Source organism: Syngnathus scovelli, chromosome 10, assembly GCF_024217435.2.
Source record: "Syngnathus scovelli strain Florida chromosome 10, RoL_Ssco_1.2, whole genome shotgun sequence".
In the NCBI taxonomy this organism is placed as follows: domain Eukaryota; kingdom Metazoa; phylum Chordata; class Actinopteri; order Syngnathiformes; family Syngnathidae; genus Syngnathus; species Syngnathus scovelli.
Genome location: NC_090856.1, coordinates 5280329 through 5304804, shown reverse-complemented (window position 1 = coordinate 5304804; position 24476 = coordinate 5280329). Strand labels below are relative to the sequence as shown.

At 42.5% G+C, this 24476-nt stretch overlaps 3 protein-coding genes across 4 annotated transcripts in view; 2 read left to right on the top strand and 1 right to left on the bottom strand.

Moving 5' to 3' along the window:
• The first annotated feature begins 189 nt into the window (after window positions 1–189).
• Window positions 190–7934, top strand: bsg (basigin). Its single transcript, XM_068652101.1, has 8 exons — window positions 190–404; window positions 4062–4230; window positions 4640–4728; window positions 4803–4939; window positions 5000–5276; window positions 6693–6717; window positions 6797–6859; window positions 6930–7934. The coding sequence occupies exons 1-7, from the start codon at window positions 341–343 to the stop codon at window positions 6855–6857; spliced, it is 822 nt and encodes a 273-aa protein (XP_068508202.1). The 5' UTR covers window positions 190–340; the 3' UTR covers window positions 6858–6859; window positions 6930–7934.
• Window positions 7935–8090: 156 nt separating this feature from the next.
• Window positions 8091–24476, top strand: part of hcn2b (hyperpolarization activated cyclic nucleotide-gated potassium channel 2b) — a 19672-nt gene continuing 3286 nt past the window's right edge. Inside the window, exons 1-7 of the mRNA XM_049732339.1 lie at window positions 8091–9337; window positions 9592–10015; window positions 12744–12905; window positions 15721–15939; window positions 18313–18459; window positions 18916–19156; window positions 23140–23304. Of these exons, the coding sequence (XP_049588296.1) occupies window positions 8655–9337; window positions 9592–10015; window positions 12744–12905; window positions 15721–15939; window positions 18313–18459; window positions 18916–19156; window positions 23140–23304 (2041 nt within the window). The 5' untranslated portion in view covers window positions 8091–8654. The remainder of the gene's footprint in view (window positions 9338–9591; window positions 10016–12743; window positions 12906–15720; window positions 15940–18312; window positions 18460–18915; window positions 19157–23139; window positions 23305–24476) is intronic.
• Window positions 21417–24476, bottom strand: part of polrmt (polymerase (RNA) mitochondrial (DNA directed)) — a 24041-nt gene continuing 20981 nt past the window's right edge. Inside the window, exon 22 of one of the 2 annotated variants that reach the window (XR_007484217.2) lies at window positions 21417–21760. The gene's annotated coding sequence lies outside the window, so the exon portion shown is untranslated. Of the gene's footprint in view, window positions 21761–23298; window positions 24166–24476 lie in introns of those variants that run through there. The other variant, XR_007484216.1, reaches the window with a different exon arrangement.

Genomic DNA, 24476 nt, shown 5'->3' with positions numbered 1-24476 from the left:
TTTAATTGTTGTCTAGTGACTGGAATATAATAATCTATGATGTTCAATTTTACCCACCCACGGATATAATTTTATTCTATAATATTAATAGATTCACATTCTTAAACATTTTATAACTGAGATTTCATCACTAAACGCAGCAATCATGAAAAGTGACTATTTGACCACGCCTTTTGCAGTGACGTCACGCCTACGTGCAGTCCGGGGCGTGTTGAGTAGTAGCAACTGGAGAACGACAAGCGTCTCTGCTCTGCTGGTCAACATTCTCTTCAGCGCCCTGATCTTCAAGGACGCCAAACGCGGCCAAACTCTCCATCGAGCGCGATCTAGGTTATAAACCATGAAGCTATTTTGGGCCATCGGTGTCCTTGTGTTGAGCTGTTGGCGGGCGAATGCATCCACAGGTAAGCGATTCCCCCTTCTCTCGTCAGCCATATTGGTGGAAGATGGAAGACTTTGCCCTCGTTGCGGACGTTTATGTGCCTTTCTACTCTTTGGTTTATGGACGTTAGGTTAGCGGTTGATTGTTTTTGTCGATGTAAGCGAAGGTATATGCCACAATTCAAACGAAATAAATCCCTACCCTACAGGTCATTCGTATTAGCTCCAGTAGGCGTCCTCTGGTTAGCATCGTGTTTTGCTAATTTGCTGAGCGTGAAATTTATTAGCGCGATTAGCATCAATGACCCCGTTGTCTTTCAAATCTAAAACCTTTTTTTTTTAATTAAGTTTACAGTTTTAGTAGCCATTTGTGTGTGATTGAGTAACCATGACAAGGAATGTTGACGCTTACGCAATACTCCTGTCAGCTATATGACAATCGGTAATGTATGTCCCGTGGATTCGTTTTTTGGGTTCGTTCGGCCTGTCAAGGCCATCAGTGGTTGCTAAATATTTAGCTGTAGGAAATCTGGAAAAACTTATATTTTCCTAACCTTTATCAACCTTTTTGATGATAATGCTGACTCGGTATGAATCCATTTGCCTTTTTATTCGTGATCCGGTCGACGTCACGTGTGTGTTTTCAGAGTTTTCTTACGATAATTCAAGATTCACGAATCTTGAATCTTATATCTTAATCTTAATAATAGCGTTAAAATGCATTTCCTGCTAATACACAGCAATTGAAGCATAAATGGTCCTCGCTTTACGACGGAATTCAGTGGTCACGAACCAGTACGTAAATCGTAATGATTGCCATTTTTTTTTTTGTCGCTGTATGACGAATTTACAATGCGGTGAGTATTTGTATAAAAAAACAATCCTCGACTGTGTACAAAAAAGGAAAATTCTATATATATATCACAGCTTATTACCAAAAGTAGCAAATTTGTGATATGACAAAAAACGCTATTATAAATCTTTCTTTAATCTTGCTTTACCTTGTAAACTAGGTTATGACGTAGACTGCCCCCCCCCCTATTCATTATTGGGAATTGGGGCTTTGATTTTTTTAAATTTAATTACCATTTGAGAGCACAGTCTCTTAACCTGCCCAGTGAATGATCCTTTTATTACAATAAAAAAAAAAAAGACCTGAGCTGTAATGTTGAAATATATGCACTCACCTGTCCCATCAAATTAATGACTATTATTAGACTAAGCAGGCGACTTTGCATGGACGTGCAGATCCATTGAATGTTCTGTATGTGGACTTCAGGGAACAGGAAGTTAATCCCTTTCCTACCAAGCAGGGGGCCAGGTTCAAATAGCGTCTCAATGTGAATCTCAATGTTTTTTTTTTTCTTTCCTCATGCTGCCAGAACTGCATCTGACTGTTCTCCATTGTTGGCGACCTTGACATTGCACTAACCTTTCCAGTTCAGTTTAAAATGTCAATATTGCCTTAGGATGTCTCTTGTCTTTTTCCAAAAGTTGAAGCAATTCTCACTTCATTTTCCCCACTACTGATAGATGAAATGTGAACATGGAGTCCCATCAAAGATAAAGCATGCCTACTTACACTTGGCATAGTTCTGCAACAACCAAGATTGTGGCGTCACCTAAAATGTCACAGTCCTGCAACAACCTTGTACGTTGCGTTCATTTTAAAATAGCTTTACAGTGCTGGAACGGATCAAAACATGACACATTTAGCTCAAGATTCTAAATCGGATGCATGGGCAGACTCCGGTCCTTGTTCAACACTAATCCGTCTTTGTCAAATAAGCCAATTAGTTGGATCCCTTATTTGTTCAAGCTTCATACCCCAAATTAGCAAATTATTTATTTATTTTTTTGCATTCTGGAGTTGTCATAAATTTTCCACCACGCTGCCATTTATGTATACATTATCCCGACAGACGGGGTGGGGTCTGTTCATTTCATTGTTGTTTACAGTTTGGCTTCATCTGCTTTGCTTTTCATACTGTTGTAAATGATGGCATGCTTGACTGTGTTTCTAGAGATTTTCCTCGCTCTAAATTGGACTTTAAAGATCTTACACCTTCATTTGTTGAGCAAAAAAAAAATAGTCTGCATTACTATTTTAACTTCTAGTGTGATACTTTCCTCTGTGTTTTAGTTTTTATGATACCATTTTAGGTCATTAGAAACCAACTCGGTAATGTAAGGCTGTAAATCGTGTTGTGTTTTCTGTCTACTTGCATATTTCCATTTCATTTGTGTTTTATTAATCATTTTTTCTGTCTTTCTTGTCTGTTTCTTCTTTCACTGCCTTTATTTTTCAATCACCAATCCATGAAATCACCCGGCTTTGCTCGACCACCCCCTCCCGTCACACCCCCCAAAAATTATTAACAAATGCCTCGCCGACTCAGCGGGCTTCATCAAGTCTCCCCTTTCCGTCACCAAGCTGCTCGACGACAGCGCCGAGCTGCATTGCGAGGTGATAGGCACCCCCATCCCCGAGGTGCAATGGTGGTTCATAGAGGGCCAAGAGCCCAACGAGACGGCCGTGCAACTCTTTGACGGGGCGCGCGACGACCGCGTGCAGATAAACGCCACGTACGTTACGCACGCCACCAGCACCGTTCGCTTCACGCTCCTCGCCCTCGACGACTCCGGCACGTACGAGTGCCGCGCCTCCAATGACCCCGACCGCAATGAGCTGAGGAAGACGCCAAAAATCAAGTGGATCCGCTCACAAGCAAACATTATTGTCATTGAACGTGAGTGGCCGAGGAAGCCCAAGGAGACTCGAGTCATAGTATCTCCTCAGTAGCGGAGTCCTGGACCTTCTGCTCCTCATTGAACCCCACCCTCCCTCCTAATAGCCCCTGTAGTAAAGCGCACCCCATTCAATCCCCACCCCCCTCACACACACACACACACTGAGATGATCTCTATCCTTTATCCTTTCCTATGTCATGCATAAGGTCATAAGGTTGCGTTCTCGAATGGGCATTGACTACATCACCTTGATGAGCTTGGGAGAAAATAAAATAAAGCAACAGTGCCTCTGCTGGCGGCTGTCAAGTAGTGCACACCATTTTGCCTCATGATTAATGGCCATACAATCGGCAACAATTTTAATATTCAGTGAATCTAGTATGGTCAATCCATATTGGATGTCTTTTGATGAGGTGGACTGTATTATAAAATGAGACATTCTGTTTTTTGGACAATATGTTGATAGTTTGACTTTGCTCACTACCTACTGAACGACTGGATTTAGGGTCAATGGTCACGGGACACTTTTGTATATATTTGCTTAAATATGACAACGACTTTGTCTGTACTTGTGTCACACTCGTTTGGGCGTCCTCAACTTTTCTCTGCCATCTTGTTGCGTCTTATGCATGGTCTCACTTCTAGAACTTCTCCCTTCCTTTTTAAGTTCACCTATGTATCCACTAGCTTTCCTCTACAGTTCCCTTCTCTCCATCTTCTAGTGAATACCGTGCACAGTATTTGTGTAATTAACTTCTTCCACTGTTTTATTTTGATTTGTGAGAGAGAGCTTGGTTTCATTGCAACACTTGACCATAGTTGATATGATGCCATTTGTGAGAACTAAATTGAAATAGTAGTTTTGATTCTCTCACTGCATAAGAGCTGTGAAGAGTAAATGTCTTTGTCCTCTTCTCGTGCGTGTCCAGCACCAACCATCATCACCGATCCTTCCGAGGTCAACAACCAGACCTCGGCCGTGCTGAGCTGCAATTTGACCGACACCACTCTCGTCGTCAAGGGCTCGCACTGGACGTACAATGGCAAAGTCATCGAGTCGTCTGAATCCAAAGCCACTGGCCACAGCACGGTTCTGAAGTGAGTTACTTGCGTGCATATTATTCTCAAGGTATTTAGTTTTTTTTGACACAAAAAATCATGCTAGGCTTTTTTATTCTATCTCAGCTTCTCCCGCATCGCCGCCTCCATTAGCATCAGCGCTGCAGGCGCTTTGGCACGCACTCGCCACTCCACACAGCGGCACTGTGTAGACGTGCTGATTGGTCCGTGCTCCCGGCTGCACGGACTAGCAGTCGTGCATGCTCGCCCTGACCTTAATTTGGCCAAAACAAAAGCGCAATTGTCTTGACCTGTGCAACTTCTTTGATTTACATCTATTTTTTTTTTTATGATGTATCAACTACAGTGGTTTAAAATAAGTACTACAAAGGACATTTTCAACTATAGGAAGTAAATTTGTCATGAAATTTCTTTTGTTCACCTCCAGATTGGACAAGATCTCGCACAGCTCTGGTGGAAAGTATGAGTGCGTGTTCCTGAGTGAGCCACAAGTGAAGGAAACAATTGAAGTCAAAAGTAAGATGATGATTAGGTCCTGCCTTACTAATCGCATTAAAGCTCATGGCCTCTTTGTCCCGCCACACTTGTAGCCGCCCCGCACGTGGCCGCCTACAAGCACTCCGAGCACGGCAACGAGAAAGACAAAGGCGTGATGGTGTGCGTCAGCCATGGCTACCCGCTGCCGACCGACTGGACCTGGTTCAAGGTCGAAGATGGCGTCCAAACGGTAAGCAACATGTCGCCGCTTGACGGCCAGCACCTCGCTAACGACACCTCCCGTCCTCAGCCCATCATCAACGGCACCAGCGACAAGTACGAGATCAAGAGCACCCCGGAAAAGACGGTGCTGACCGTCAACGACCTGAACATGGAGACGGACGTGGGCGACTACATCTGCTCGGGCACCAGCGACATCGGAACCAACACCGACCAGATCCACCTGCGCGTCCGCAGCCGCCTTGCTGCCCTGTGGCCCTTCCTTGGCATCGTGGCCGAGGTCATCATCCTGGTGACCATCATCCTCATCTACGAGAAGAGGAGAAAGCCCGATGATGTCACCGATGGTACGTTCCACCCTTAGAGCTGTTAAAGTGTCTTGGCATACAATTACAAAAGAGTTCTTAAAGGCAGTGTACTAATTAGTACCGGCAAGACTGAAAGCCTCAATTTGCCCTCAAATGTAGTGGCATGCGTTTAGTCCAAACTCCTCCTGTCTTTTGGTTCTTTGTCATTATTTGCATTTTTCTGGTAGAAATTTCACAGTTGAGTTTCCGCTTCTGTGTCCAACGATTCTTTGTTTTATTTCATTTTTTATTCTTTACGTTTGTACTTCTCTGTTCGCTGCTGACTTTTGCATTTGGTAAGTGGACTGCATGACAGACTGAAGTGGTTGAGCTGAGGTGACCGCGTGATAAACCGGAATGAACTTTTCTCTTGGTCACCACTTCTTGAAAGGAATGTGCTGAAAACATGGGCTCACTCTTTCACTGGCCCTTTACGACAAAGACACACAGAGCTTCTTTTTGTTACTCCTTATTGCCCCGCCCCCCTTAATTCTTTTTTATAATGCATGTCGGAGCCAGAGAAAGAGTCCAACCAGACCAACAGACATGAAAAACTGAGACGAAGAAAAGTGGCGGCATTGCTTGCATGAAATCTGCATCTTGTCCTCGGTGCATGATGAGTAAGGCTCTTACAGTGGTACCTCGAAGGTCAAACTCACCAAGTAAGAGTTTGAAATGTTTGCTCCAAAATCTAAATTTTGTTAGTATAAACAAAGTTGTGTCAGGCAATATTTTGTCATCAGGCAAATGTTGGAAATCCTGATCCCGGTTTAAAAAAAAAAAAAAAAAATACAGATAAGACTGTAGACAATTGGTAATGTTTATGAAAGTCGTACGGAGTTCAGTCGGTTGGTGAGATACGCCTGTCCGTGATAAAAAATTAAGACTGTTTAAGAGAAATTTCTGAACATACACCAGAATTTTGGCCAAACAGAACTTGAAAGCCTTTGGAGGTGCCACTGTCGTTATCTCGTGAAGACATTTGCCTCTCAGCTCGCATCCGGACCTCGTCTGCGTACATGGCCGTCGTGTCATCAGGCCACTCTTAAGTGGCTGCACTGTCACATTTTGACATCAAGATGCCGCCCGCAGTCTTCTGCTGCTGCTCTCTCACTTGAACGCATGAGCCTCTGTGGTGTCCACTCAGACTTTGTTTCGTACAAGCTTCATCAGCGCGTTGCTACGCATACAAGTGTATATATGAATATTCGTATCCAAAGGTTTGTCGGATGCCAAAGGTGGGCATGTGTGACTTTTCAATTTTTTGTGCTAACTTATGGAGCCGCCTTGCAGAAGATGGGAAGATGAAGGCTGGAGTGGCATGCACCTGACACACAAATGTTCTGCTGTTAACCAATTGTTGTGCTCTTTTGTCTGCCCTCCTCCTGCTTTGTTGCTATTTCTGCCGCGGACCAGATGACGACTCAGGCGCGGCTCCACTGTAAGTACCCGCCGGCGCTCTTCGCTGCATTTATTTCAATTACGCCGCTCATGTTGCCATTCTCTCGCTCGTGTTTCAGGAAGAGCAACTCCAATGCCAACCACCAAGACAAGAACGTGAGGCAAAGGAATTCCAATTAAAGGTAGACTTCATGGATTGTTAATGGAAAGTTTTTGTTCTAAGTCATTGACAGTAATTTTTTTTTTTTCCAGGGCCCAAGCTGACCCGCTGCACCTCGTCCCGCAGCCCTGCAATGTCAAATAACCTTTTTATTTTCGAGTGTTAATGTTCTTAAGGCTGATTCCCTCTTGTTCTCTAATAATCTTCACCGGGCTGCGTGCTCTAGCACCGAGAGCTTAGTGTGTGTGAAATTGTCTTTGCTTGAGGCCACAGGGCCACCACTGTTGCATGAGTTTCAACACTGTCATAGCCGAATGTGTGTCTTTTGTAACATATTAAAAAAAAAAATATTCATCACAGGATCTGAAATGAGGAATGCGAGTTAGTGCTCATGTTTCCCCGACAACCTTTTCAAACGCTGTGGATCGCTGCCATTCTTTACACTTTAATTGGTTGCTTCAGAAATTCCTCTCAGCAAAGCTCGAAGCAGCTTTTTTATTTTCCAAACGGCCTTGCTTGGCCCTGAGCGGCTCGCTTTTGAATTCCCACTTTCTGATACCGCCACATCATGTCGATTAATTGGCGCCTGTTGGAACGGAAAAGTGACTGGGTGTCAGGAACCAAAAATGGAAAAGCGGCTTTAGACTTTGCCTAGCTGTCTCTCTTACCACTCTGAAATGGGACTTTAAGATTAAAGTATTCTATTTGTGTCTTTTTATCGCCATAGGAAATTATTTGAACAACTTTTTTTTCTCCCGTATTTCACGGTTTTGTTTAAATATATGTATGATATATGAAGGACCAACTGCAAAAAAAAATGTAACGGCAGTTGCCACATTAATATAACCCACATTTTACTTCATTGATCTAAATTTAAACACTTTTTTTTTCATGTGGAGTGAGAAGCGAATCATTTCACTGTTTAAAAAAAGAAACACAGAATGCAATCTGCCTGAGTCGTGTTGTGATTGGATGTTGCTGTGTCATAGTTACTCAACTATACATGAAAAGATCTTAAGCCAGATTTGTGTAAGTTAGCGAGAATGTCACCATCTATTGTACAACTTGCACAAACTGAATAAAGTTATCTAATTTTACACCATTCTCTCATTTCAAATGATGAACTGCCAGTGCACGTATAAAATTTAGTAAAACCTTGGAAAATTTTCCCCAAGAAACGTAAAAGGAAAATGTACACTATTGTAGTTCCAGATATTCTCCACGTGGGGGCGATATGTAGCCGCAGGAGTGTGACGTGAGCGCATCATGCTTACCAAAACTACATTAAGGTTTCAATTTTATGTAATGTGAGGTCCAAATAAGTACATAAGCATACTTAATACCTTGATGCAGATTATTTTGAGCAAGTTTCCTTTGAGAGGTGACCATAAAATTGCAGAGATTGCACCACATCAGAAGTCTGTAAGATCCATCTTTTTGATCATTAACATAATTTTATGAACTATTTTCTACCTGTAGCCACTATAGGTCGGCCACCCCCCTCCCCTTCAGCCCCAGGAGACAAATCCTGGAGCCGTGCTTCTACGTGAGATAGAGTGGAGTCGATCTGCTAGTGCATTGTGTGAATTTGTATTTAGCATTTGTTTTTGTGCTGATTGATCATTTAAATAAAGGTGTATTGCAGCATGAAGACAGAAAACGCAGGATCCTGGCCCTCGAGGAACAGCGTTGAGAATCCCTGGTGTTTGTGAATGTTTGTTTTTTTGCGCGTGTGATTGAGTTTGTGCGTGTGTTGGTGCGTGAGCCACCACCAGGCGCGCCCCCCTCAAGCTTCCCAAGATGTTCGCCTTGGCACCATGAAGAGACGCGCGCCGGGAGGAGGCGTGGCCGTTAAAAAGTCTGACAACAACGAGCTCTTGCTCTTTCACGACGAGCCCTTGGAAGCGCACGGCACCGTCGACGCAGCCTCGGCTCGGCTCGTCCAGACGGATGCGCGGGACTCGGTGGCACCGGAGGCTGGCGCGCTAGGACGCGAAGCCGGAGGCATGATATGCAACAAGAACGGAGACTGCCGAAGGGAGCCCACCAGCTCGGGGAGCCTGTCCTCACTCATATCCCGACAAGAGAAGCACGCCGATGGAGGAGTAGAAGCGGCCGAGGGCGGCAAGGCTGCAAGCATGGACGGCTCGGCGGTGTCAGAGGGACCCGGAGCCGAGGTCAAGAGCGCCTCCGGGTTGGAGAAGAAAGACTCCCGGGTGTCTTTCTCCAACGCGCCCGGCGGTAGAGGTCACACCCCGACTCAGCTGTCCAGGAAGTCATCCACGAAGGCGGCGGCGGAGGACAGCTCCCTGATCGTGGCTGACGATGGCGAGACCGGCCGGGGCCAAACGTACATGCAGCGGCAGTTCAGCTCCATGCTGCAGCCGGGGGTCAACAAGTTCTCCCTGCGGATGTTCGGCAGCCAGAAGGCGGTCGAGAAGGAGCAGGAGAGGGTCAAGTCGGCGGGCAACTGGATCATACATCCGTACAGCGACTTCAGGTACACAGAGTTGCCGGTGACAAGTGAACATGCCGATACTCAACCAGATTTCTATAGAATGCATTAAGATCAGAGAGAAATAGAGTCGCTTAGAAGTTTCAGCACCAAGGACAGTTCAATTAAAGCGTCCTCTATTTCTCTTCCAATCAATCTATGCATCCATCCAACCATCTCTTTGTCATCCATCCATTCATATTGACCCTTAGCAGTAAGTTTTAGTTCTGTGATTATCATCACACTTTTCCTTGGTCCAGGTTCTACTGGGACTTCACCATGCTCCTGTTCATGGTGGGCAACCTCATCATCATCCCCGTGGGCATCACCTTCTTCAAAGACGAGACCACCACGCCGTGGATCATTTTCAACGTGGTGTCCGACACCTTCTTTCTCATGGACCTGGTGCTCAACTTCCGCACGGGCATCGTGTTTGAGGACAACACCGAGATCATCCTGGACCCCAACAAGATCAAGAAGAAGTACCTGCAGAGCTGGTTCGTGGTGGACTTTGTCTCCTCCATCCCGGTGGATTACATCTTTCTCATCGTGGAGAAGGGCATCGACTCGGAGGTGTACAAGACGGCGCGGGCACTGCGCATCGTGCGCTTCACCAAAATCCTCAGCCTGCTGCGTCTGCTCCGGCTCTCCAGACTCATCCGTTACATCCACCAGTGGGAGGAGGTAGGAACACACTACACCTAAACTCAAGTCCTACAGACAGAAAAGTTGTGTTCATAATGTTAAATGAAATCTTCTATATCAAAAGTAATTGAAGTGTCAGTGCCTGATATCGGTTACAGTAAAGCACAACCATTACCAGCATGATCAGGAATGCAGTCTGTGAGGTCTTCTGACCAAAATGGCGACTGCTATCACACTTACTGTACATCAATACTGTACTTAACTTGAGCTGTCTCGTGATCCCAAGCATACAATTGTTGACAGTTACTTGGAACAGGGACTCCCAAAATAACCTCGGGGCAATGCGCCGCATCCTGCTGCACCACATCAAATGATAAAACAATCATCTGATCTGCTCCTATTACAGCTGCTGAAATGTGTCGCTAACTAAATCAGCAGCACCCCCAAAATCTTGTCTTTCAGATTGATTGATATCTGAGTTGAGTTTATAGTGGACAAAAAAAGTCTACTTGACCATCTGAACTTTATTTAGGGATAATCATGAGTATAGCCAGTTGTAAGAGAGGGTGTGCACACTTGTGCAACTTTATTATTATGGTTGTTTTATCCTACTTGTCATCTAAAAGTTTTTATTAGTTGAGTTGTGCAGGTTATAGGTCACGTGAATGGTAAAAACAAAAGTTTTTAAATGATTCATCTTGCTCTCTTTTTTTATAACACAAAAAATAGCAGTTGAATAGGGGTGTGTAGACTTTTCATATCCACTATAATTATCCTTCAAGCCCTAATCACTTAGACTCTACAGTAGGTAGATACATGACTATGTCACACAAACACAATTAACCCCAGTGCACTTTGTGTGTCTGTGTGCATGTGTGCGTATGTGTGTGTAAACACAAATCACATCCTTTCTTTTTCAAGATCACCGAACTGCTGCGAATCACCGAAAACAAGCACACAGCCTTTTAATTACTGATCTGTAATTTGAGCTTGAGGAGAAGCCTAATTAGGATCTCCGTCGCACACAAACAACTACATGAACCGCACTCACTACATGCATCTCATCACAGCCGAGTGCTTTGGCTGCAATTATGTATATAAAACATGTCGTGACACTACGAGTAAAAAAGAAATAATCCAAATTTGTGGCAAAATGTTCAAACTATTTATTGGTTTTATGAAAATTATAATATGGGGGTAACGAGTTATATCAGGAGAAATGTAAGGGTGAGAAAAAAAATCACAATTTCATGAGGGAGACGAGAAAAAATAAAAGCTGGTTTTCATGGTGTATGAAAATTCAATTCAATGAATTTTAAATATGGATTCAAGAAAACGCCATTTCTTAAATTTAAATGAATATTATTCGATGAAAAAGAAGAAACAATCAGAATTACATGAGTGAATGCTTTCACACAATTAATATATTTTTTGGTGATGTCCAGTTAACCATCAAAACAGCAATAAAATAAAATAAAATAAAATAAAATAAAATAAAATAAAATAAAATAAAATAAAATAAAACAACTCAGGAGTCCCCATTCCCAAAAAAAAGGCTGCAAACATTTATGCAGCACCAATTCCGGGCCTGACTAGTAAAGAAAATCAGTTGGCAGTGGTTGATGATGTATTGTTGCATATTTTTCACAGAGGTGTGTGTGTGTGTGCGCGTGTGTGCGTGTGCGCGCTCCGCTGAGGCCGCGATAAGCATTGTCGGGAATAACCACAGTAATTTCCTGAGGCAGGAAGCTTTTTTATACAAGCTCTTCACATGCTGGCGAAGGATGCTTCTGTCTTAGGAGTGAAGAAGTGTGTGTGAGTATGTGTGTGTGTGTTTGTTTGTGTGTAAGTAAAAGTGATTGTTGTACAGTAATGGAAATGCCCTAAAGCAGTTTGCAACATGTAAACAGATAACACAACGATAGATAAGAAGTCTTTAGCCTCGGTGAAGCAGCATGTGGCTCATTACTCATGGTTATTCCTGCACTCTCGGTTCTAAGTAAACAATTATGTCGTTGTGGTCGGCGGGAGGCGGCTCGTGATTTAGTAAAAGTATGACGGCATCCGATTGCAATAGTCGGCTTCTCGAATATTTAATCTGACCCAGATAGCAGCGTGACATTGACATGGGAGCACTTTCTGCTCGAGTATCATGAGGGGAGTCGAGATGGCGGGGGTCCATATGTGAAAGAGCTGCATTAATCATGTAAGAGGATGCCGCTCAGGTCTGCTTGTTTGCCATTGGACCTTGAGATTGTAACAAGCAACCTGTCTGGAAGTATAGTAGAGGTCGAGGAATTGCTGTATGAAAATTAATAATAATAATAATAATAATAGTGTTTAATTTTAATCATATATTGTTTCAAAACACATTTTATTGATTTCACTCTAATATAACACTTTTTTTATTATTACTTTAATTTAACAGCTTATTTTTCTTACAATCTTGCTCACATTTCACCTAAATGTAACATTTTTGTTTTGTGGTGTCTCGATTTGAACGCTAGGGGGCACTATGTAAAAGGAGCGCATACGGTAGATGGGGAAAAAAATGTTTTTGGTGGATGCACACGCGTAGGATGGATGCCGTGTTACCTCCACTACTAAATAAATTAATTGTAAACAAAGCCAAAATTGCATCTTGAGACTTAGGGGCATCCATTTTACCCAAATTATTAGTCCCAGTAATAAGATCCTGCGTAGAGGCAAATGACATTGTTCTGAAGTTCATCAAGTCGTGACAAAATGATTGACTTGTTCCTGTCAGATCTTCCACATGACGTACGACCTGGCCAGCGCCGTGATGCGAATATTCAACCTGATCGGCATGATGCTGCTGCTGTGCCACTGGGATGGCTGCCTGCAGTTCCTGGTGCCCATGCTGCAGGACTTCCCCTCTGATTGCTGGGTGTCCCTTAACAAGATGGTGGTAAGACAACTTTAAGTATATATACCAGGGGCGTGGTGCAATTTCCAAAATTCCTGACCGGCCGGTCCATTTTGGAGGTATGATTTTTTTGGGCTTTTCATTCTGTTAAATATGCTAATTTTGGTCTTTGTAATTTCTTGACTTTATTACTATCTCCTCATAGAAAGAGAATTCCAGTATTCTTGCTTGAATAAACAACAAATTGTCACGATTAAGGCTTTTGAAATCCGCCTTCAAGGAAACATATGCGGGAAGTTTTGATTCATGTCTCTGGGAAAATTGCAGAAATAATGACTGTCACTGAGTTGAAATGAGCCTCGCCACACTGATTCTGTAAACCGTCCAATGAGAGGAGATTCTGGCAGTTAACAAGCACTCTCTCAGATCATCAGTATAAAGCACAACCCATCCAAAATCCTCATTAGGAGGCCTTATATAAGACAGTATTTAATAATCGGCAACACACTCGGAACATTTGGTACCAAGGCATGCACACAGTGTTATCGTAGAGGGACCGCAAAACTTTTTTTTTTTCATAAACTTTAAAAAAATTCTTGAAAAAATGCTGATGAAGAGTCATCATGTGATACCTACAGGAGAGGAGTTTATATGTTGAAAAAGACTTCTGGAAAAATCACCATGGCACCTCCCAAGTATATTTCAGGGAGGAGGTGGATGCCCCCACAGCCCCCTCTCTAGCTCCGCCAGTGTATGCTTGTAAAAACACTCTTTTGGGCCTGACCTCCCCAAATTTGTCTCCTCCTTAGGCCAGTAACAAGTTTAAAAAATGACTAAGTAGCACCATAATGGCGTAACTCCCCTCATCTTATTTCCCCCCTGTGTTGATTAATTTCTCAGTCTGTAATTGGTGTGAATCTTTGAAAGTGTTCAATTTGGTGCTGTGTTTGGCCTCGGTGGATGTTTGAGCATGTGCTGTTTTTGTTTGGCCTTGTTCTCAATGCCATAGGACCCCGCCCCTCTCTTTCCAAAAAATTCTCCATTCATGCAATTATTGCTAAACAGCAGATGGGCCTATTCGTAGAAGTGCTGGTTTGTGTTCTTTGATACGTCCATCAAGCTATTTTATGTAGCGCTTGTGCTCATTGGGGTGAGCTGGAACCAACTTTTACCCATTTCAAACCAATTCACATGATGCAAAGTAGGCAAAAAATTGAAAATTTTTGGACGTGTGATGCCAGGACACAGCTTGCGACATTTTTCTGGACGCTTTAGCTGGTTGCGCTCGGCTGCGTGCTAACAGCAGCCTCAAATGTGCACCTGCGTTGTCTTCAGACTTGCGGCCAACAAAAGATACACGGGTGGATGGATGGATGGATGGATGGATGGATGGATGGATGGATGGATGGATGGATGGATGGATGGATGGATGGATGGATGGATGGATGGATGGATGGATGGATGGATGGATGGATGGATGGAAGGAAAGAGATGGATAGATTCTTGACTGTGTTGGAAACCGTTCGCCCTTATATTAATTGTGATGGAAAGGATTATTTTGCATCCGGAGAACTTCACATGGTGTTTATTCATTCCTTTCCCACCATTTATCATCATGCGTTTGTTGGACATTGTTTGAAGAATAGATAGAAACACGCCACTTTGAAAGAATGAATCTCAACATAGCTCATAAGTGCTTTTGTGTCGCTTAACGTATTAAAAGTCTAAATGGAGCTCTGCCAAGTTAGATAAGCTCTCTGTTGTTGGTTTTAGATGTCAGGGTGGCTCTGCACTCTGTCAGACACACACACACGCACGCACACACACACACACACACACACTCTTGTACATGCTTGTATTATCTGCAAATGCATTTAGGTGGCAAATTAGCTGTTCGCTCAATGAAAACGTCCAACGCAATGAACACAAGGTCTTTTCTGGTGTTATGCACACTCTGCAAGTTAAGGAAGCGCACAAAGTGATTTATGTCCCTATTATCTGTGCTCATTAATTAAATACATCAATTAATTGTAGTGGCCTTCAATGATAACAATGGAAAACTGTCAAAAAAAGTTCAGAAACTCAACTTTATTTATGTAACAAAAACAAGAGCTGTGACAAAGCGCTATACAGAAAGTCGACCATAAAACACAATAAATAATAAAATTTAAAAAACAGCCATTATTCACATTTTAGTTTAATTTACGTAGATCTGATAAGTTGTTTATCCAGCAGGAGGGTGAGTCAGCATGCTTACCACATCTGGATCCCCCCAAAAGTTGCAATAATTAGCTTTGTAGCATCTCCGTACTTAGTGCTCACCGTAATTGGAGCAGGCTAAAAAGGTGCGTGAAGCCCAGATGTTTGGACAATGTCAAGTAGAGTGGTGCCAGAGGAGGCCTTCTTCTTTAATGAACCCACGGCTAGGGAAATTCACACGGATCCAAGCTAACTGGAGCAGGCAGATGTGCGCTCGCCTCATTAGCTCCTCTTCTCGCTCTTTGTCATGGAGACAAAGATGTGTTTGATCAAGATGATGATGATGAAGATGAGCCTCCCCACAGGGGCGCAGATGGGATTTTAGAACTTCGAGGGACGGGGACCATGTTTTAGAAATGTATAAATATAAAAACAGTGATTCTACTTGGAAACCCTAATCCTATATTAAAACCTTAATTCTTGTTTGGAACCCTATTTGGAAACCCTAAATTTAGTTTGACCCTACACTGAGTCCTGACCCCTGATCTTCAACCCCTAACTCTAAAAATTGTTTCAAGCAACAGTCAATTGGACAGTCACAAATACAACTGGTTCATGAAGCAAATTTGAAGCTTCATTTCCCTCTGTTCCCTTCCAGAACGACACGTGGAGCGAGCTCTACTCCTTCGCCCTCTTCAAGGCCATGAGTCACATGTTGTGCATCGGCTACGGACGTCAAGCCCCCGAGAGCATGTCGGACATTTGGCTCACCATGCTAAGTATGATCGTGGGCGCCACCTGCTACGCTATGTTTATCGGACACGCCACTGCACTCATCCAGTCTCTGGACTCGTCCAGGCGGCAGTATCAGGAGAAGGTGAGAACGTCCTCTTTTGATAATTTTATTTTTATTTGTTTTACAATGACCTTACTATTTTCCATCCAGTACTTCTTATTCTCTGTTTTTGTTGACTTTCTGTGATAGCGTTACAGCGCCACTTCAGGACAGGTGTATGAACTGCAGTCGTTCAGCATCGCAATAATAATAACAATATCGATTGTTTCCAGAAGTTTCTGATACCACTAAAAATGACATTCTTGTAAATTTTGTCTGTTCAGAACTAACCTGATATTTTAAAATAACTATCAGCACTAAAGTGAACCTTAAAAATGTGTTGGGTTCTGGCTGACGTCTTTGTGTCAACTTTGGTGACCTGTCTGCGTAAGACATTATGTAAAGTCCGAAAAGCTAATTTAATCTCCACAAAGACTTGGCTAAGACTGTCCCGTTTAATACGAGTTCAATGGCTTCCTCCAGTAGTAATTCCAGCACTCTTTGATAGGAGCAGTATGTGTTCCATTAATTCTACGCTTGTGTCCGCCAATCACGGCGCCTCGGCCTGTCTGGTCGCCTGTAGAGCTGATCAAAGCCAATCTTAAACCGGTCGGTGCCTTTTTTGGCCCCTCCTTGGCTTGCTTTGCAGGCTTCTTCCCATCCCGGAAGAGACGTTGCCTAATTGCCGGCACGTTAATGCTGACACACGCATCCTGTACACATCAGGGCGCTTTGTAGTCTGGCTGACTCCTCAGGCTATCATTGAGCAGAGATTGATCTTCTCCCTGTGTGGTGGAAATATTTTTGAAACGCCATGATTGTCATTTTTTATTTTTACGTTTATTATTTCCAAGAAGAAGGGAATTTGCATAATGCAAGCACACGGAATGCAGTAAACAAGGTGTGACAATGGCACAGAGGATTTTCTAGGTGCACAAATTAGGCTACAGTTAAAAAAAAAAAAGAGCCTAATATGCGTGATAATTGATTGTCTAACTTTTTGCAAAGTGAAACACTATGACCAAGTAAATGTTGATTTTTAATTTTTTTTTTCAGTCCGACTGAGGTTCCATATTTAGAGCTGTGGCCTTGATGTCCTGTGGTTTTTGTGTGCGTGTATGTGTGTGTGTGTTGGCAGTGTCTTTTGTCTCGTTTGCTAATGAACTTGGCCTGCAACTTGTTGCTATTTTCAAACTCCCACAGTGTCGCTTTTATCCCAGGAGAAAATGTCTGCTGGCCCGCTTGTTTGTTTTTGTCTGCTACTTTACATCTAAAAAAAAAACTGTCAACGGGTATAATTGGACCGAAGTAGATGCAAATTCCATCGTATCCTGTGACGACATCTCCGATAGCGAGGCGGCGTTGTTGACCTGTATTTTCTGAATGTTGTCAATCTGTGTTCAACGTAGCTGCAACGTCCCGCAAATGAATCTGACATATAATGCTTCACCCTGCCAGAGAAATCGATTTACAGTTGGGCTACGGGCAAAGTTCTTAAAGGAGTCTTATTAAAGCCAGTATGGGGGGGTCATAATTGGCTGCTGGCTGCTGTAGTATCTGTCTTCTCTTTTATACCGCCACTATATATGTATAGTTTGCCAATAGGGACACACTCCACTGAGCAATACAATATCCACTGAATTGAAACAAAAGTCAGCAAAAACTGTTTGGACTATGAAACACGGAGGGAGGTCAGCAGGTCACCTTGTCCATGATGTCATGTTGTCTTCACATGGAGGTGACCGAGGCCTTCGTCTCGTGTTTCTTCACATCTTGCCCCCCCCCATGAGACCATCAATGATGAGCACACAGTCACGAGACCTTGACACAAAAAGGGAGCGCTCGGTTGGTGACACGATCAATCGTTTAAGGTCGTACAGTACTGGGCCCACCAGGTGCAGAGACACTTTGTGATTAAGCTGAAAAGTTGGAAATCCAGCCCACCGACTAGGAGAAGGTCAATGGAAGGCCACCCTAACTTCCAAAATGTTATCTGTCTTTTTTAAATGTATGTTTATTATGGAATGAAATGCAACCCCGCAGCCACACAAATGACGCATCAATTCCTTAATCATGACTTTTCCGCTACATCAATTTTGGGAGCCCGTTTGACTTTTGAGTGACACGGCCGCTAATCTCAAACTAATACTGCGGAAATCACAAAGTCAATAAAACTTCCAACGGCGACAACTTCTTAAAAGAGGCGGGCGGAGGCGGCCAGAGCGAGCCAGCTGTCATTTGGCTTTAATTGAGAGTGTCACACACGCTGACTCCCCGAGCTGCAAACTCTTAATAGTTGCCGTCTGGTTTATCCCACCGTGGCGCTCAAATTGACCGGCAGTTTTGATTTATTTATTTTTTAAATAGACTTTAAAGTCTGAATTCTGAGATGATCTTCCTTTCTGTGCTGTTCAGTATAAACAAGTGGAGCAGTACATGTCATTCCACAAGCTACCAGCAGACTTTCGGCAGAAGATCCACGACTACTACGAGCACAGATACCAGGGCAAGATGTTTGATGAGGAGAGCATTCTCGAGGAGCTTAATGAGCCTCTGAGAGAGGTAGCGAACCACACACACATGCACACACACACACGCACGCATTCTCATTATAATGTGCAGTCAGTATGATATGCAGCTTGAATATTGATACACCTAAAGTCACCTTTATGTCACTTTTTAATTAAGTCTCTTTTGAATAGTCTTACAATTTTCCATAGAAAAAATAAATTGTAATTTCACTTGAAAAGGAGTTGTGATGTTGCAGAAAAAAAATTCTAAAAAGCTTTAACAAAGCCAAAAAATCAAGCACAAAATGATAATTTTGATGAAAGCCAAAAGTCATAATCTAAACATTCAGCTAAGTATCACTGGAAAAAAAATCAGAATTTAATCCGAGGTGGTAAAAAAAAAAAAAAAATCTTAATGTCACACTAAAAATAGAAATTATTGTATGCAAAGTAAATAAAGACATAATTTTACACGTCACAATTTTTAACGAACCTCGGTGTCGGTCAGGAAATTGTCAACTTCAACTGCCGCAAGCTGGTGGCGTCCATGCCGCTGTTCGCCAACGCCGATCCCAACTTCGTGACGGCAATGCTGACCAAGCTACGTTTCGAGGTTTTCCAGCCGGCCGACTACGTGGTGCGCGAGGGCACCATCGGCAAGAAGATGTACTTCATCCAGCATGGTGTGGTCACCGTGCTCACCAAAGGCAGCGTGGGCATGAAGCTGGTAGACGGATCCTATTTTGGAGGTAAGCGCCGCGGTGGGAAAAGTAATCTTTGCAATTCTTCCAGATCCACCTCAAGGTCAGCGTATGCCCAAGTTGGATTTTTACCCATTTTTTTTTTGTGAACTATTCGCTTGTGAGCTGCTCCATACGTAAGGCCATGTAGCAAGGGTTCCGCAGTGTAGTGGTGAGTGCTCTGGACTATCACCCCAGCGACCTGAGTTCAAATCACAGTGGGACCTAACATATTATGTCTTTGCTGGCTTGTAGTTGATGGTATTATTATACCGATTGTGTTTGAGTAAAAGAGTGAAAGGAAAAAAACCTTTGTTAAGCAGTTGTTTTCAGTTTAGCTACCTAGATGTTGTAAAGAGAGCGGCATGTACCGGAGTCAAATTCCTTGTTTGGCATGCTCAAACTTGGTAAATAAAAATTGATTTGATTTGAAAGTGAAAAACATATTGAAAATGGCGGTGTACCTAATGGAGTGTCCGTGTGGTTCCCTCGTTAAGTGCACCTGCGTGAAAAGTTTTAGCTTCTTTTGAACGTGAAAGTGGCTAAAAGTTTTCACGCAGGTGCGCTTAACGAGGGCATGTTGGAAAACATGTTGGAACGCGGCCCAGAGGACTAGAGCTTGACTCCTGTGACCTTTGACCATGATATTTCCCTAATAAAGTGGCCTGTTATTAGGTACACTTGAAAATGGCGGTGTACCTAATGGAGTGTCCGAGTGATTCCCTCGTTAAGTGCAGGTGCGTGAAAAGTTTTAGCTTCTTTTGAACGTGAAAGTGGCTAAAAGTTTTCACGCAGGTGCGCTTAACGAGGGCATGTTGGAAAACATGTTGGAACGCGGCCCAGAGGACTAGAGCTTGACACCTGTGACCTTTGACCATGATATTTCCCTAATAAAGTGGCCTATTATTAGGTACACTTGAAAATGGCGGTGTACCTAATGGAGTGTCCGAGTGATTCCCTCGTTAAGTGCAGGTGCGTGAAAAGTTTTAGCTTCTTTTGACCGTGAAAGTGGCTAAAAGTTTTCACGCAGGTGCGCTTAACGAGGGCATGTTGGAAAACATGTTGGAACGCGGCCCAGAGGACTAGAGCTTGACACCTGTGACCTTTGACCATGATATTTCCCTAATAAAGTGGCCTATTATTAGGTACACTTGAAAATGGCGGTGTACCTAATGGAGTGTCCGAGTGATTCCCTCGTTAAGTGCAGGTGCGTGAAAAGTTTTAGCTTCTTTTGACCGTGAAAGTGGCTAAAAGTTTTCACGCAGGTGCGCTTAACGAGGGCATGTTGGAAAACATGTTGGAACGCGGCCCAGAGGACTAGAGCTTGACACCTGTGACCTTTGACCATGATATTTCCCTAATAAAGTGGCCTGTTATTAGGTACACTTGAAAATGGCGGTGTACCTAATGGAGTGTCCGAGTGATTCCCTCGTTAAGTGCAGGTGCGTGAAAAGTTTTAGCTCTTTTTGAACGTGAAAGTGGCTAAAAGTTTTCACGCAGGTGCGCTTAACGAGGGTCACTTGGAAAACATATTGGAACGCGGCCCCTCGAGGACTGGAGGTCGACACCCCTGGTTTAAGTGAAAAGTGCCACACCCGCCCTTACCCCCACTTTCTGATTGGCTGTGTGATCTGTGACGTCACTTGGACACTCCATTAGGTACACCGCCATTTTCAAGTGTACCTAATAACAGGCCAGTTCATTAGGGAAAAATCATGGACAAAGCTTAACTGAAAGTGAAAAGTGCCACACCCGCCCTCACCCCCACTTTCTGGTTGGCTGTTTGATCTGTGACGTCACACGGACACTCCATTAGGTACGCCGCCGTTTTCAGATGTACCTCATAACAGGCCACTTCATTAGGGAAAAATGATGGCCAAAGCTGAACTGAAAGTGAAAAGTGCCACACCCCCACCTCCTGATTGGCTGGTTGATGTGACGTCACACAGACACTCCAGTAGGTACACCACCATTTTCAGGTGTACCTAATAACTTTATGCATTTTTCATTCGTGTCAAGAATGTGTATTTGACTACTTGCTCTTTATTTTGGGGGACACCAACACATATTACACAACGTAAAACATATACATAGTCATATAAAGCAATTAGCCAAATGTCAGATTTTTATTCATTCCCAAAAAAATAAACACAAGGAATAAAACACCAGACAAGTTTGAACAGGTTTTAATGTTTATTAAAATAATAATAAAAGTACATTTCAAACCAGCAATCTAATGTGAAACTGCAGTAGATACATTGGATAACAATATTTAGGCGTATATATATATGCATACACGTTATTTTAAGTGTTATAAGATTACCCAAAGAGAAGCATAATCTCCCCGTTGTTGCATAACGGCGCATCTCTTCAAGCAATAAAGTTGGCCGTTAGCAGTGCATAAAAGAAGTGGTGTTTCACTGACTGGTTCTTTCTTTCCTTGGCAAATCGTAAATCGACATTCTGGCTTACATAGTTCACGCCAGGAGGAAGACGCAACACGTTCACCGACTGATCCGTTGATGCACGGGAAGGAAGGCAGTTGACCCATTGACTCGCTCGCGAACGGAAAAGTCAGGAATCGTTTCCTCACTGATCCGTTCTCTCTATGACCTGGAAATGCAAATTCACAACTCGTTCATGAACGGGAAGTTACGTCATTTTCTTCTTTGTGTCGTTTTACGGTGAGGTGGCACCAGCTTCAATGCGCATTACTGACATCTACGGGTTGAACTGAAAAAGAATTCGTTCACTCGTTCACTGAAAAGATTCGGTCTTTTGAACGAATCGTTCACTCACGAACCAACACGAGCACACAGGACAGACAGAGCAGGCGATAAGAAGTGCAGTGGGACACCATGGAAAAATATTGAACAGATATTATAATAATGTATTATTATAATATTGATAATATTGAACTTATTTATTTTTTGTTTTCTCTAATGTTAATAACATGGGGGCAAAATTAATAATAATTGAGAAGCACTGTTTTAAGTGAACTGAATCTTTAGAATCAGTTCTCTCAAAAGATTCGTTCAAGCGAATTGTTCAACGACACCAACACATATTACACAACGTAAAACACATATACATATTGTCATCTAAAGCAGTTAACCAAATGTCAGATTTTTGTTTTCATGCCCAAAAAAGTAAAAACAAGGAATAAAACACCAGACAAGTTTTAACATAAATGTTTATTAAAAAAAATATAATAATAATAATAATAATAAAAGTAAATTTCAAACCAGCAATCTAATGCGAAATTTCAGTAGATATATTGGATAACAATATAGTAGATGATTTCGTGACTGGTTTTTCAAACAACTTTCCCTAAAACAGCCCGGTCAGCATGTCGCTTGATGCAGGTGCAACCCCATTAGAACAACATAATAGTAATTATGCGATCATTTGTCATGTCTTGCCCACTTTTCATGAGTACGCTTTCAACGGTATTTTGACACGCGGTTGTCAAGACGACATGAAAAATAAGACTGAATGTAATGGAGCTTAGCTGGCCCATCTCCGATTATAGCCTGTTTTCACACCATTCACAGTCATCGGGTCGAAGTAACCCCATACAAACAACTCACGATTATCGATGTGAACAGCAAAAAAAAAAAAAAAATTCAAGTAATTGACACGCCACCCTGAAATGTTATTATATATTATATTATATATATTCATAATTGCCTGTATTACTAGTTAAACCAGTCACAATATAAGGTAGTCAAAATGATCACTGCCTTTAAACGTATAGTTCAGTTGTATTTAACTTTTAGCTTCAATACATTTGCAATTAAGCTTTAAGAACTTCTTTTGTAAACATTCATTTTTAGTGAAAAAAAATGTGTCATATATTCCAAATGAAAAATTTACTTTTTAGGAATAAAACCTGCCTGTTTCCTAGATTCCTATAGTGCCTACTATACCTTTAATGTTGGTATTTTACTAACAAAACACCGGAATGACATTTGTTTTCTTCTCTTCTCCAGAGATCTGTCTGCTGACCCGTGGCCGACGGACAGCCAGCGTGCGTTCGGACACCTACTGTCGTCTGTACTCTCTCTCGGTGGACAACTTCAACGAGGTCTTGGAAGAGTATCCCATGATGAGGCGCGCCTTTGAGACGGTCGCGATCGACAGGTTGGACAGAATAGGTGAGATTCAGATCGTCTGGCATTTTCTTCAATTTTTATATTCAATAGCTCGCTCGCAGTTTTCAAATGATTTTAGGGGAACGTGTCTTTAAAAAAAAAAAAATGCATTCCTAATGATGTTGTTTCTGTGCTAAGATAAAGTGTATTCATAAAAGCCTGGGAGTCATTCATGAGAAGAAACGAAGCATAAGGAATCGTGGCGGTAACTGACAGCGGTGATGAATAACGAGTGAGATGTGTGATGAAGGAGCGAGAAAATTTATTCACAGAGGGTTTTCCCTTTTCTTTCTGTTACTGTGCACGTGTCACGGCACTCAAACACCTTCTTACCATACCTCGCACCTTTTCATTTAAATTACAGACTCCATTTGCCTGCTGATTTTTGGAATATATGTACAGTGGACCATCACCATTGCGTAAAATTGAGGCCCATTAAAATGCAATGGAGAGATTTTTTTTCTCTATTTTTAAAGGCTGCCGAATTCTTCCCCAAAAATTTTTAAAATATTTTTTTTCATATTAACACATAACTCATATTAATTGAAAATGCATGCTAATATCAATTTCCTCCTAAAAAAATACACAAATTGATCTTCTGTATTTAAAAAAAATGATCATCCTGTTTACCGCTGCATTCTCTCATCTCCCATTTACACATAGGTGCAAAAATCCCACTTCCTCTCACCTCTCACCTGTTGCCATAGCAACCACATTCCACACATTACCAGTCGCTGGTCAGCGTGCTTATTTGGACGGTGTGTTTTAAAGCGCTAATCAACTAAAAACACTCTGTTCCTGTGCACTCAGTGGATGATAATCAGCCCCGGTGCCTTCTGTTGTTGTTAGAACATCAAACAGCAGCTGCAATGAGAATACATAATTTGAATAGATTTGAAAATAATGACCCAATCAATGCATCTCGGCGAGTCCAATATTCCGATACAGGCATCTGTTTTCATAGCATCCAACACGCTTCAAAGATTTTGCTATCAAGCATCTGTGAGCACGAATGCTTATTGAGGATCCATACAGCTGTCAAAATGGAACACGTACACTCAAACGTGCTCTTTGGATTCACTCTGATATTTAAGGCATCAATGATGCCTAAACAACATACTATAAGTGATATTAGTCTTAATAATATCCATTGACCTTTGACCCACCACATTGGT

Bases quoted from the DNA above. Each gene is read 5' to 3' on its own strand.
- bsg (XM_068652101.1), top strand. From the start codon at position 341: ATGAAGCTATTTTGGGCCATCGGTGTCCTTGTGTTGAGCTGTTGGCGG. The intron at 4,729-4,802 runs GTAAGATGATGA...CCACACTTGTAG, and splicing joins GGAAACAATTGAAGTCAAAA to CCGCCCCGCACGTGGCCGCC. The intron at 6,718-6,796 runs GTAAGTACCCGC...CTCGTGTTTCAG, and splicing joins GACTCAGGCGCGGCTCCACT to GAAGAGCAACTCCAATGCCA.